Source organism: Herpailurus yagouaroundi, unplaced genomic scaffold, assembly GCF_014898765.1.
Source record: "Herpailurus yagouaroundi ecotype Mexico unplaced genomic scaffold, PumYag 29, whole genome shotgun sequence".
Taxonomy (NCBI): Eukaryota; Metazoa; Chordata; class Mammalia; order Carnivora; family Felidae; genus Herpailurus; species Herpailurus yagouaroundi.
This window is the reverse complement of record NW_024412377.1, coordinates 98,907,353-98,922,494: the sequence shown is the minus strand read 5'-3', so window position 1 is coordinate 98,922,494 and position 15,142 is coordinate 98,907,353. Positions and strand designations below refer to the sequence as shown.

At 35.7% G+C, this 15,142-nt stretch overlaps 1 protein-coding gene across 1 annotated transcript in view; it reads left to right on the top strand.

The window, feature by feature from the left end:
- AGGF1 (angiogenic factor with G-patch and FHA domains 1) overlaps nucleotides 1–14,912 on the top strand; it is a 29,107-nt gene extending 14,195 nt beyond the window's left edge. Inside the window, exons 9-14 of the mRNA XM_040450296.1 lie at nucleotides 1,999–2,100; nucleotides 2,965–3,130; nucleotides 4,908–4,990; nucleotides 8,833–8,960; nucleotides 10,585–10,684; nucleotides 12,707–14,912. Of these exons, the coding sequence (XP_040306230.1) occupies nucleotides 1,999–2,100; nucleotides 2,965–3,130; nucleotides 4,908–4,990; nucleotides 8,833–8,960; nucleotides 10,585–10,684; nucleotides 12,707–12,907 (780 nt within the window). The 3' untranslated portion in view covers nucleotides 12,908–14,912. The remainder of the gene's footprint in view (nucleotides 1–1,998; nucleotides 2,101–2,964; nucleotides 3,131–4,907; nucleotides 4,991–8,832; nucleotides 8,961–10,584; nucleotides 10,685–12,706) is intronic.
- The last annotated feature ends 230 nt before the right edge of the window (nucleotides 14,913–15,142 follow it).

Here is a 15,142-nt window from a genome sequence, read left to right as displayed (position 1 = left end):
GTTTCTATTTAGTAGAATGTAATACGGATTTAAAGTATATATTTTATGTGATTTTTGTCTTGTGGGGATGAAACTTGTTTTCCATTATTTGTTCAAAAGTGTACTTCTTTTTACTTTGTTTTGACTCATTTAGAAGGGAGGAAATTTTCATAATTTTAACCCTGAGCAAATTATCTTGCTTTTTTACTTTACTATGACTCTTAATTCTTCTGCCTCCAAAGAAAACTGTGATTTAAATAGCAAAGAAGTCCTCCCACTCTATGTAAAATATAGGTAGTTGTGTGGTGGCGTTTCTGCCTTTTCTTTCTTTCTTTTAAACTAAGGTGTTCAGTGATGGGGTAAGTAGTTTCTTGCTGTGTGAAATCAGTTTGACAGTATATATCACACATTTCCAAGTTGATGAAAAAATTTTAAAAAACCCACACACTTAATTAATATTAGGGGAAAAAATAGAAACACATATTTAACCACTGGATAGGAGAAGAACTTCTAAGTTTAGAAAAAGGAAAAAATCACAGAAGACAAGATAATTTTGAATAATTTAAGTTTGAAGTTCTTTTTTAAACAAATTCAAAAGGCAGACTAGGTGGGGCACCTGGCTGGTTCAGTCCATAGAGCATGTGATTCGTGATCTCAAGGTCATGAGTTTGAGTCCCATGTTGGTGCTAGAGTTTACTTAAAAAAAATTTTTTTTTTGTTTTGAGAGAGAGAGAGAGCATGAGCAGGAGAGGGGTAGAGAAAGAGGGAGACAGAGAATCTGAAGTAGGTTGCAGACTCTGAGCTGTCAGCACAGGTCCCAATGCAGGCTCAAACCTATGAACTGTGAGATCATGACCTAAGCCAAAGTCAGACACTTAACCAACCGAGCCACCCAGGCACCCCATGTAAACAAAGTACTATGGAGCAAGGAGGGAATGCTTGGTCCTGAGTATTGAAAATCTGGAAAAACTTCCCTGAGAAGTTCATCTTCAGGGGCTTCTGGCTGGCTCAGTTAGAGCATGTGACTCTCAGGGTTGTGAGTTTAAGCCCCATCTTGGGTGTAGAGATTACTTATAAAAATAAAATTTTGGGGCGCCCGGGTGGCTCAGTTGGTTAAGCATCCGACTTCAGTTCAGGTCATGATCTCACAGTTCGTGAGTTTGAGCCCCGCATTGGGCTCTGTGCTCACAGCTTGGAGGAGCCTGCTTCCGATTCTGTCTCCCTCTCTCTCTGCCCCATCCCCACTCATGCTCTCTCTCTGTCTTAAAAATAAATAAAAACATTAAAAAAAATTTTTTTTAAATAAAATCTTTAGGGGTGCGTGGGTGTCTCTGTTGGTTAAGCACCCAACTCTTGATTTCACCTCAGGTCGCGATCTCACATCAGGCTATGTACTGATACCACGTAGAGCCTGCTTAGGATTCTGTCTTCCTCTCTCTCTGCCCCTCCCTCGCTTGCTCTGTATCGCCCTCAAAATAAGTAAAAATAAAGTTAAAAAAAATAATAAAATCTTAAAAGTTCACCTTGAATATTTTAAATCAACTTTTATATTAAGAATTTTCAATGATAAAGACCAATACTTACATTAGGTGAAAAATAATTTCAAATTGTTGTTGTAATATAATCTGAACTATGTTATAAAACTAGAAAATGTAAGACACACACTAAATTATTAATGGCAATGATAGAATTATAAGGAACTTTTTTTCTGTAGCCGTCACATTTCTGCCAGGGGTATTACAATATTTCTGTATTCAGAAAAAAAAAGTATTAAAAATAGCAAAAGTTGGGGCACCTAGCTGGCTCAGTTGGTAGAGTTTGCAGCTCTTGGTCTCGAGGTTGTGAGTTCGAGCCCCACATTGGGCCTAGAGCTTATTTACAAACAATTTTTTTTAAATAGCTAAAGTTATCAGAGCCTTAAATCTATCTTATCCTATCGTAGAGAAATTATCTGTGGTTTAAAAAGTATTAAATTTTATAATTACTTCAGGGTTTTTTTGTTTTTTTTGTTTTTTTAAGTTTCATGCAGAAATTTATTTTGACCATGACTTACAAAGTTATGTCCTTGTGGATCAAGGTAGTCAAAATGGTACAATTGTTAACGGAAAACAGATTCTTCAGGTGAGTGTATATTTATTAATTACTTGCACATCAGTTTTAAAAACCGAACTGAAATTTTTATTCCTGAAGGCCATAGTTATTATACTTATCATTTGGTTCAGATTACTGTTCAAGCCCAAATGTATTACATGGAAGGGGGTTCCCAGAAAGAGCTGAAAAATGTATATAATAAGTGGATACCTAACTCTTGACTTTTATCATAATTGTATATCTTATCTTATTTTAGAAATAAATGCATTTTAAAGCTATTCAGGGTAAACATTCTTACAGTAACTTTAGGGGCACTCCTTTTTTTTTGGTGTTTTTAAAAAAATTATTTTAATGGAAATACCGCTAAACTGGAAACTCCTTGAAGACAGAGGCTGTGTCTATCCAGTGAACTCTTTAAGGTGCTTATTAGCACATAATAAACTATATGGAAAGGAGTGGGGAATACCTTAATTTTTAGTCTGTAAGAATAAAAAATGAAATAAAACTGAATTATCAGAGACAATAAGAGGAAAAAAGGGAAATGTGCCCTTATCCCCTTAACATTTTATCTTTTTGACTGTGATGGATATTTGTTTTGGTAATAGATTGTTTGATGTTTGGGTTGGGTATTTCTATAGGATTGTGCATGGAGCCAGGGAGATTAGGGGATTTGATAATATAAAAGTTACAAGTTGCTCAGTTCAGCTTTCTTCTCCTTTAGTTGAAAGTTCTATCATCCTCAAGTTGTGGAAATGTATGCCGTATGTGCATATGTGTGTCTTTCTCAGTGAGAGCCATCCTAAATATTTTTTTTTTAATCAGACATTACTTAGCGTAGACATAAAATAATCTCATGTAATACTTGGGTTTCTGTTTTGTAATTTTTTCTTTTAGCCTAAAACTAAATGTGACCCTTATGTACTTGAGCATGGTGACGAAGTGAAAATTGGAGAGACTGTACTGTCCTTTCACATCCACCCTGGCAGTGATACCTGTGACGGCTGTGAACCAGGACAGGTTCGAGCTCACCTTCGTCTTGATAAGAAAGATGAATCTTTTGGTATGTAAAATGTATTGTTACATGAAAGCATGATAAGGTTTTTACTTAATTCACTGGAGTGTTCTAAAATGTATCAACTACCAACTTTCATATCTACTTGATATAACACTATATTGAGATACATTTGGATTTCAGTGAATATTATCACATGAGACTAAGGAATGACATACAGTTGAAATTTGAAACCTAGACTAGTAGATTATGATTTTAGTTGATTTTTCTGTGTAGCAATTTAGCTGTGCTGTTACAGCATTAGGTTGCTTTCTGACATGTAAGGTAATGATGAGCTATTTTTGCTAATCCAGTTTAGTAGGCTTTGGAGGCAGCACTGCAGTGAAAGCTAAATGTCCTTCAAAAGAATAATTGTGGGGGCGCCTGGGTGGCTCAATCGGTTAAGCATCTGACTTCCACTCAGGTCATGATCTCATGGTCTGTGAGTTCGAGCCCCGCATCAGGCTCTGTGCTGTCAGTTCAGAGCCTGGAGCTTGCTTCAGATTCTGTCTCCCCCATTCTCTCTCTCTGCCCCTCCCCCACTCACACTCTGTGTCTATCAAAAAATGAATAAACATTTAAAAAATTTTTAAAAAGAATTGTGACATAATTATAGTAAAGATTAGTTTGCTTTTGACTTCTCTTTGGGGATACGAAGAAGTCATCCACAAACTGTCAGATAATAACATAGAAAATAGACCAGGGTATTGAGTTATTGGTTGATAACATTTGCTTTCCTACTTACAGTTTGTGTTGATATATCATTTGTGTATATACCATTATTTTCTTTCTTTTTTTTTTAACGTTTATTTATTTTTGAGACAGAGACAGAGCATGAATGGGGGAGGGACAGAGAGAGAGGAAAACACAGAATCGGAAGCAGGCTCCAGGCTCTGAGCCATCAGCCATCAGCCCAGAGCCCGACGTGGGGCTCGAACTCACGGACCACAAGATCGTGACCTGAGCTGAAGTCGGACGCTTAACCGACTGAGCCACCCAGGTGCCCCAATATACCATTATTTTCTATAGTAACACCGTAAGAGGTTGCTATCTTGCTTTAAAATCCACTCATCCAAGGGCACCTGGGTGGCTCAGTTAAGTGTCTGACTCTTGATTTGGCTCAAGTCATGATCTCATGGTGAGTGAGATCAAGCCCTGCTGATAGCACAGAGCCTGCTTGGGATTCTCTCTCTCTTTTTCTTCCCTTCCCTGCCTCCCCTGCTCATGTGTGCACGCTTGTATGTGTATGCATGCGCACACATGCGCTTTCTCTCTCTCAAAATAACATTAAAAAAATACCCACTAATCTAAGGTCACCCAAGGACCCCCCTATTTTCTGTTTTCTGATACTAGATTATGAAAATGAGTTACAGTACATTACACAATAATATGAATCTTGGGTTCAGTGATTTTTCTTTTGAACATGCCTGTATTCCTTTGGAAAATTAACCATATTTCTCCATTTAGGATTCTATTAAAATAATATTAAAAAGTTAAGATAATATTAAATATGATAATATTAAAAAATTCAGTGTTTCTTTTGGTGTCCATACTGTAACATTCTTATAACTTTTGGGTTTTGGTTTATTTTCCAAGTAGATTTAGTTACCAAAATGCTGAAAGGACATCACCACAACCCAAGATTCTTTTATATTAATGCTTATTTGAACTTTTAGTTGATATGCAGGTGGATTAGTATTAATTTTATTATTAAACAACACTATTTTATGTAAAATCTGTCCAGTTTAGTTTTTTTTTTTTAAAGAAACTCACTTTTTCCTTTTAGTTGGTCCAGCACTAAGTAAGGAGGAAAAAGAGTTGGAAAGGAGAAAAGAATTAAAGAAAATACGAGTAAAATATGGTTTGCAGGTAAGGATGTTAAATATTGTTACATGTATTAATTGTTCATCTGGTTCTAAGTTAAAAATGTCTTTAGGTATGTTTAGTCCATTTTATATATAAAAATAGAGCTGTTTATAATGATTTTGAGATTTATGTGATTTCTGTATGTTGGTTACTGTTTACCTCAACAACTGTTGAGGCTAGAGTAGAAAAATGATAATAATATCCAACATTTGAATAGCCATTTCTGGTTTTTAAAAAATATGCATTAAAATGATACCTTTGAAGGCTGTTCTTGGAGGACTGGTACTGCCTGATCTCACGACTTACTATAAACTACAGTAATTAGTACAGTATTGGAATAAAGATAAATGGATCAGGGGAACAGAATAGTGACTTGAGAAATAAATTGATAGGTAGGTAGGTAGGTAGGTAGATAGATAGATAGATAGATGAACGTATGGGGGCGTAATGTGTATGATTTTTAGCAAAGGTGTGAAGGCAGTTTGGTGCAGAAAGGATGGCCTTTTTCTTTTTTGTTTTTTTTTCCCAACGTTTATTTATTTTTGGGACTGAGAGAGACAGAGCATGAACGGGGGAGGGGCAGAGAGAGAGGGAGACACAGAATCAGAAACAGGCTCCAGGCTCTGAGCCATCAGCCCAGAGCCTGACGCGGGGCTCAAACTCACTGACCGCGAGATCGTGACCTGGCTGAAGTCGGACGCTTAACCGACTGCGCCACCCAGGCACCCCAGGATGGCCTTTTTCAATAAATATGCTGGAACACTTGTACAGCCATTTGCAAAAACAAAAGAACTTTGATCTAAACCTTGTAACTTATAAAAATGAACTCACAATGGATCATAAATATAAATTTAAAACTTTAAACAATAAAGTTTCTAGAAGCATACCTTTAAGAAAAACAAGTAGTTTTGAAGATATATCTAACACCAAAAGCACAATCCATAAAAGTGCAAATTAATGAATTGCACTTCCTCCAAAATTTCTTTTCTTACTATAAGGGCACTATTAAAGCAAAGATAAGCCACAGACTTCAGAAAAATATTTATAGATCATATATCTGATGAAAAAAATCCTAGATCTTATATCTGGAATGTATAAAGTACTTCCAAGACTCAATAAAAAAACTATTTAAAAATGAGCACATGGTTTGAGTAGACCCTTCAGCAATGCAAGTGTACAAATGGCAACTAAGCACATGAAAAGATGTTCAGTATTACTGGGGAATTGTAAATTAAAACCAACTAAAAAGACTATCCATACCAAGTGTTGGTAGTCATGTAGCAGAATTGGAAATTCTCATATACTGCTGGTGGAATATAAGGTGGTTTGATTGCTTTGGAAAATAGTAGTTTCTTTAAATGTTAAATGTTCACCTACCATGTGATTAACCATTTACTCCGAGGTATTTACCCAAGAGAAATGAAAGTATATGTTCAAAGACTAGTAAGCAAATGTTTGTGACAGCTTTTTTCTTTCTTTTAAAAAACTTTTTTTTTTTAATTTTTAAAATTTTTTATTGCCATAGTTGACATACAATGTTATATTAGTTTCAGGTGTACAACATAGTGATTTGACAATTATATACATTATGTGACGCTTACCACATAAGTGGAGTTCCCATTGGTCCCCAAATAATGTTATTAAAATATTCATATTCCCTATTCTGTACTTTTCATCTCCATGGATTATTTATTTTGTGACTGGAAGTTTGTACCTCTTAATCGCCTTCACCTATTTCATGCATCCCTTACCTCCTCTCCCCTCTGGCAACCCCCAGCTTATTCTCTATATTTATGAGTCAGTTTCTGGTTTTTGTCAGTTTGCGTTTTAATAGTCTATATATAAGTGAAATTGTATCGCATTTGTTTTTCTCTGACTTATTTCACTTAGCATAGTAACTTCTAGGTCCATCCATGTTGTCACAAATGGCAAGATCTCATTCTTTTTTATGGCTGAGTGATACTTGTGTGTGTGTGTGTGTGTGTGTGTGTGTGTGTGTGTGTGTATACCACATCTTTATCCATTCATCTATTGATGGACACTTGGGCTGCTTCCATATCTTGGCTATTGTAACTAATGCTCCTGTAAACATAGGGGTGCATATGTCTTCTTGAAGTACTGTTTTCATTTTCTTTGGGCAAATATCCAGTAGTAGAATTCCTGGATCCTGTGGTATTTCTGTTTTTAATTTTTTGAGGAACCTTCATCCTGTTTCACACTGTGGTTGTACTAATTTACATTCGCACAAAGAGTACATGAGGGTTCCCTTTTCTCCACATCCTCACCAGCACTTGTTATTTTTTGTCTTTTGCATATTGCCCATTCTCATTAGTGTGAAGTGGTATTTCATTGTGGTAATAGCAGCTTTTTTTCTAGTAACCAGAAACTGGAAAAGACTCATGTATCCATCATGAATGGATAAACAAATTGTAGTAAATCTATATGGTCAAATACTCTTTAGCAATAGAAAAGCATGAACTGTTGATACAGGCTGCACTATGGAAGAAACTCGAAATAATTATGCTGAGAGAAAGCATCCAGACAACAAGAGTACATACTGTATACATCCATTTGTATAAAATTCTAGGAGAGCGAATTAACATATCATGACAGAATGTGTAGTGGTTGCCTGGATACAAGAGAGGAAGGATGCACAGGGAGAGTCTGCAGTGATGGATTACGAAGAAAGATGAAGATACTTTTGTGGGAGATAGATCTGTTTATTATAGATCTGATGGTTTCATAGGTATATACAAATCTCAAAAGCACCTAATTGTATACTTTATGTGCAATTTATTATAGTTAATTAAATTGCAATAACAATTTAAAAAAGGTGGTGGGGCGGTTACCATTTAATCCCATAAGTGGACCAGGAAGGTAATTAGTATTTCCAGTTTACATTTGGGAAACTAGGCTAAGGGTCACCCAGCTGCTAAATGACAGAATTAGATGTGGGGTTTTTTTGTTTTTCTGAGGGAAAGCATGTGTGCATGCGAGCAGAGGAGGGGCAGAAAGACTGGGAGAGAGAGAATCTTAAGCAGACTCCGTGCCCAGCACAGAGCCCGATGTGGGGCTCGACGTCACAACTGTGAGATCATGACCTGAGGCTTAAGCCAAAATCAAGAGTCAGTTGCTTAACTGACAGCCACCCAGCTGTCTCCATTCAGTAAACATTTCTTGAGCAGCTGTCTAATCATATAAATGGAACGCTGTTGAAGCAAAAAGCTATTATTACTGTAAAAGAGTACCACACTTTTTATATTTTTCCCTTTCAAGGAATAATGCCACACTATTTTAGGTCCTTTTGAACTTTGATTTCCTTAGAGAAAAGGAGAAAGATTTTTGCCAACCCCAGGGGTTCTACATATTTCTTTGAATACTGTCAGTTCATATGAGACTATGAATACATAGTATTAAGTTAAGACATACAGTATTTTCACTGTATTATTTCTTATGATTACATTTTATGATTTATGTATGATTTATATTATCTTCTACATACAGTTTATGTTCTACAACTTGAAATAATACAAACTTTTTTGGAGAGGAGAGAGCACACACGTGAGCAGGGAGGGGGGAGGGGCAGAGGGCAAGGAAGAGAGAGAATCTTAAGCAGGCTCCATGCCCAGTGTGGAGCCTGACACAGGACAAAATATAAGCATTTTAAAGGAGATAGAATAAAAATAGCATACTCTAACATAATTGTATCAGTTTATATCATGGCCTGCTTTGTTATTTTAATAGAGACCATTTTGAACCATATTTCCAGGTAAAGCAAATATGTAGATAGTACATTTGTATGTATCAGTTTTATTTTCTTCAATGAATATTTTATGTTTATAAAGAATACAGACTATGAAGATGAAAAGGCATTGAAGAATCCAAAATATAAAGATAGAGCTGGAAAACGTAGGGAGCAGGTTGGAAGTGAAGGAACTTTCCAAAGAGATGATGCTCCTGCATCCGTTCACTCGTAAGTACTACATTTGAATTGCTTGAAACATTCTTTGTACCATAATCACATTTGTAGGGTAATATAACTTACAGGGTTGTATATTCTGATAAGTAGCCTTTAAAGGAATGGCTCATAACAAGGTGGAAGTATTCCTCTAATTAGAATTTCATTCCCTAGAAAATTGCTTAGCATATACATAAGTACACATACTTAAACATACATATATACACATAGCTAACATTTTAGCCACCCACTTGAGTAAACATATTTTTGTATACTAGATATCTAGAAGGTTGGGCTAGTAAGAAATTAGTATGGACTGGTATCTTTTATAATCATTTCAGTACTCATCCACTTTTATTCTTGTTGACCCTGAAATACTATTTGTCTTATTTTTTGATTCAGTACTGTTCTTTGGGTAAAGTGGCAGTGATAATATGAAGAATATAATTTTGAGGCCTATACAATATGACCATATTTCTGCTTTTAACATTTTATCAGCTACATTTTTTTCCTGAGAATATAAATTCAAGGTTTAGTTAGAATTTAAATCTTTCAGGTAGGACTGGCAGCTAATTATAAACTTTTATTAAACATATTTTATTAATTCTAAGATACACTACTAGGATAGAGTTTTAGTTACATAGGACAGCAGTTTTTTTCTTTATGGTACATAAAACAGCATTGCATCTTATATCCATCAGATTTGATAGAATATAGCATTCTTAATTAGGTAGACTCAACAACATGGCACATTTTAAAGTTTAATATTTTTTGATGTAATGGCTGGAAAATATGAAGATTGTATTAAAGTAAAGGCAGAAATAAAAATGAAATACATTGTTCTGATATTGCTTGGTTTATTGTTATTGAAGAGCTAATTTAACATATTTTGTAGTACTGAAAATACAATGTCGGAACATAAAATTAAAATACCCTTAAACTAGCATAAAATAAAGTCATAGAACAAAATGCACACAGTGAAGGAGAGCTTTTATTTCACTTTATTTTTACCTTTTTATTGATATATAACTTACATACCAAAGAATACACAAATTAAGTATCAATTTTAATAATATATTGTAAGATTAACACATTGCAGAATACACATTTATCAAGAAATAGGAAATTATCAGTAACCCCCAGAAACCTTCCCTCCTAGTGCCTCCTCCTGATAGCTATTTGTTTTTTTTCCTTTCCAAAGGCAGCCACTCTCCTGACTTCCAACAGGAACAGATTAATTTCACTTGGTTTTGAATTTTAAATGAGTAATTCACTCTTTATTTTGTGTCTGTATTCTTTTTGTCCAACATTATTTTGTTAGGTGTATTTTATTTTCAGTGCTCTGTAATGTTCTCTTACATGAGTATGCCACAATTTATACATATTACCATTGATAACATCTGAGTTGTTTTCAACTTGTAGTTATTATTAGATTTGCTGCGGAAACATTCTTGTACATATCTTTTTGGTGCACTACTTTCTGTTAAGTATTATGGGGAGGGGAATTCGTGTATCTTTATTAGGTAGTGCCAAACAATTGTCTTTAGTATTTGCACCAATTACTTTTATTATTAGTTTATTATAAATGTGACCTACATGTTCTTTTAGAAATCAACAACTATCTTAATTTTCTTTAAAGTGAAATTACTGATAGCAACAAAGGTCGGAAGATGTTGGAGAAGATGGGTTGGAAGAAGGGAGAGGGCCTAGGGAAGGATGGTGGAGGAATGAAAATTCCGGTAAGACTTGTGTTTTCTTTCATTCTTTATTCTTATAGCAGATATATTTACTGTGTTCCTGCTATGTGCCAGGCATTGCCTTACGTTTCAGGAATATAATATCAAACACAGACAGGATTACTGTTTTTGTGGTATTTACAATTACCAAATATATATATGTGTATGTGTTCTGTTTTTAACGTTTTTTGGAAACCCGTTAGAGTTTTTTCCTTCCTCCAAGCTGGGATAGTAAATGTCATTTCCTGAGCCATAGGTTCTTCTGTGTCTTTTAGTTGTTATTAATGACTTCCATGCTATGTCTGGTACTAAATAGTGTAGGAACAATCACAGTGTTACTTTACAAACAGGCAGATTCTGTATTAGATAGATAATCTGTTTTAGATTTAAATAATCAGGTCATGTAACAAGCAGTAGAGGGAATAAGGTCTGGAAGACAGTACAGTGGTTTAATTCTGCAGTCCCCATGGTTCATCAGAGGTTTAAATTATCTGTTTTTTTTTTCTGAGACTTTTTAAAAAATAATTTTTTTTTTTTAACATTTATTTATTTTTGAGACAGAGAGAGATAGAGCATGAATGGGGGAGGGGCAGAGAGAGAGGGAGACACAGAATTGGAAGCAGGCTCCAGGCTCTGAGCCATCAGCCCAGAGCCTGATGCGGGGCTCGAACTCACGGACCACGAGATCGTGACCTGAGCTGAAGTCGGACGCTCAACCGACTGAGCCACCCAGGCGCCCCATCCGAGACTTTTTTTAAATGTTTATTTATTTTTGAGGAAGAGAGAGAGAGACAGAGCATGAGTGGGGGAGGGGCAGAGAGAGGCAGAGACACAGAGTCTCAAGCGGGCTCCAGGCTCCAAGCTGTCCACACAGGGCCCGATGTGGGGCTCGAACTCACAAGCTGTGAGCTCATGACCTGAGCTGAAGTTGGATGCCTAACCGACTGAGCCACCCAGGGGCCCTGAAATTTAAATTATCTTTTACAAAAACCTTACAAAGTAACATGATTAAAGAACTTTCTTGGGGCGCCTGGGTGGTTCAATCGGTTAAGCGTCTGACTTCAGCTCAGGTCATGATCTTGCGGTCCGTGAGTTTGAGCCCCGCATCGGGCTCTGTGCTGACAGCCCAGAGCCTGGAGCCTGTTTCAGACTCTGTGCCTCCCTCTCTCTCTGACCCTCCCCCATTCATGCTCTGTCTCTCTCTGTCTCAAAAATAAATAAACATTAAAAAAAAAAAGAACTTTCTTGATAATTACCTGGTACCTAAAGAAGTAATGGGATACATCAGTATGAGGTTTAATGTGAATTTTCTTTCTTACTGAGGTACAATGAGAAGAACATGGGTTTTGTAGTCAAACCTACTAAATAGAATTATTTTGTTAGAATAGGTGCTCTAGGGCAAGTTTGGACTTCAGTTTTCATCAGTAAAAATGGGGATTATAAGGATTGTTTTCTAAGAGGTGTCATGAAGGTAAAGTCCCAAGTGGGGTACTTGACATACAGTAGGCATTTAGTAACTAACTGGTGGCTTTTAATGGTTCTCAAAATAATGAGAAGTCCTTTCCCTCTTTTCATGAAAATAAACAATCAGGTTCTCTTTATGACTCTCTTTGTCCCTCTTTATGACTCTTAATGTTTAATCTACCCATTCACTTTCTTAGGTAAGGCTAGGATGATAGTAGTATTACCTTTTCTTCTGGCTAGAGTGGGATTAATGACAGATTGTGCAGCATCTCATTGAAATTCGGTGATGGCTATTTAAGGAGCACTGTATTTTCTTTATTGAGACAGCTGTAATTATTGATAGACAGTACATAGACATTATTGATAGACAAGACATAGTAGAAAAATGAGTTCAAGTTCTATGTATAATTATGTATGTATTTCTTTATGTATTTGATGGATTTGACAGGTTTTTATTTTGCATCAGTCTTTCTAAGTCAGAGAATTAAAGTACCACGTTAGGTACAGCAGATTTCAGTGTATTTAGACTCCACAGTAAGTCATCTCACTTTTTGGTAACAGATCCAGCTTCAGCTTCGGCGAACACATGCAGGCTTGGGGACAGGAAAACCATCCTCAATTGAAGACATTCACCTTCTCCAAAACAAGAGCAAAAAGAACTGGGAGAAAGCACGCGAGAGGTTTGCCGAAAACTTCCCAGAAACTAAATCTCAAAAAGATGTGCCAGCGCCCGTCCCTTGGGTCAAAGGGACTGTAGAATGAATGTCAGTCATAGAACACAATTCAAGCTTTTTTAAAAGAGTTTGGAAACTCTTACTTTATTGCAAAAGTTTTCCCTCCAAAAGAGTCCGTAACATGAGGGAACTGTATCACAATTTACCCCCTCATGATTCAGAAATGTGTAATAAAGGGTGGTTTGCAGCTTTTAAAAAACATTTTTTTAAAACTAATAAATAGTAACTGAATTAGATTATGCTGTGAGCAAACTAAAGTTCACAGGGCACGGCTGAGTTTATCAGACTTTGTTATTTTATCTTGTCATTTATAAGACCCATATAAGCAAAATTCATATAACCAGTAATTTTAAATGTACATTTGTCCTTGTCTCCATATATTCATCATTATAAGATATACAACAAGAGAAACATCGGAAGTTTATAAAAACAAGTATGATTACAAGCATCCTTGTTTATGCCCTTTAGAACCTAGGTGGAAAATGTTGAGAAAACAGGGTAGTGGTGCATAAATTTTATTCCTAAAATATCCTAAGTAATATTGTTGAAGAACTAATGAACAGGTGATATGTTATAGAAAATTAGTCTTTCATTGTTTTCTTCTGTGAAGAATTTGTTGGTTTGTACTATATAATAAGCATTTACACTTGGTTTGTTTTATAGCTGAAATATTTAGATATGAGCAATTGAGTACAGTATTGAAATATTCCATGTGCTGGCATTTATAGTTTTGATAAATCCCATTGCTGGCAATGGAGTTGTGCCAGAGAAATCTGATTTCTATTGCAAAAGGATTGCCTAGCCCAGGCCTCAAACTCAAGATATTTATTGAAAATGTCTTCAAATGCAATAAAAACATTATAATCATAATATCAAAAAGAGTGATTCATTGAACCAATGTTTTAAATATATTGGTCTGCTTTGAACTCACGACCAGCCAGAATTTTCTCTTTAAATTGGCAGAGTAGTAACAACAGGAGAACTTCAAATATTGGAGAACTGCAGTGCAGCTTTCTGAGTGCAGATGTCCCTGCCCTGCCAGTTATCACTGTTCTTTTCCTCTCCATTTAACTTCTGTCTCAGCTTTTGGCTGGGAAATTATTGCTGGGACTTTCTCTTTCCTGGCAGTGAATATCAGCTATAGCTCCCCCCTCATCCACTATAAAGAAATATCTTCAAGATTTAGAAATAGGAAAAGAAAGTTCTGAAAAAAAGTATGTAATGGGGAAGATAATTCAGAAAGAAAGACGCCCTGTTGGAATTTCTACTCTGGATGGTACAGGGTACTTAGGAAGAAAAGAGGAGTGTGGGGAAAGAAAAATAAATTTATTACAAAAGATGGGACATATGACCAAACAAGTTGTCAAGACCCTACAGGCCTAAACTGGGATAATCAGAGGCCCTATAACTCCAGATCTGCAAAAAGTCATTTTCTGTATTGTTTCTAGCCACCTGCACAACCCAGCACTTCTTTATGTACATTAGACTTGAAGGCAACAGAAGTGTTCTGCATTATTTTCTCTAAAATAGAAAACAAAAATTTACATGTGTTTCTGGCACTTGGGCCCTGTATATAGGTAATAGTATAGGAGGCCCAAAGTAGAATTGTGGTAGATTTTACTCACTGAGTAAAGTACAACTGTGTATATAATATTTCCCATTTTTATTATTAGATTGTAGAAAACTTTTTTCATTGCTTTCTTTTGTTAAGAAAATGGAGACTTGAAAATGGTGATAAAAATGGAAATATATGTGACATTTATGTTATTAAAACCCTTTGCAAATCTAAAGTCTCAGGGCTATACTATATGGTATATAAAGGACTGAATAATGTCTAAGTCTATTTCCATCTGTGAAATAAGAATAATATTTATCTCACGTGTCTGTCTTGAATAGAAAATGAGAAAATGTATATAAAAGCAGTTTGTACACTGTAAAAGTACAGAGATGTGAGCTTCTGTTTGTTTAGAAGCATAGATGTGAATTATGTAGTTTGGATTACACATAAAATTGTTTTGTGTCTCATATTTTAATTATATTCACACAGTGTAAATTAATTATGGTAGCCTTTAAGGGTTTATTTTTTTATTTTATTGAAAAAAATTTTTTTTACATTTCTTTATTTTTGAGAGACAGAGAGGACAGTACGAGTGGGGGAGGGGAAGAGAGAATGAAACACAGAATCCGCAGCAGCCTCTGGCCTCTGTGCACTGTCAGCACAGAGCCTGATGCGGGGCTAGAACTCCTAAACCCTGAGATCATG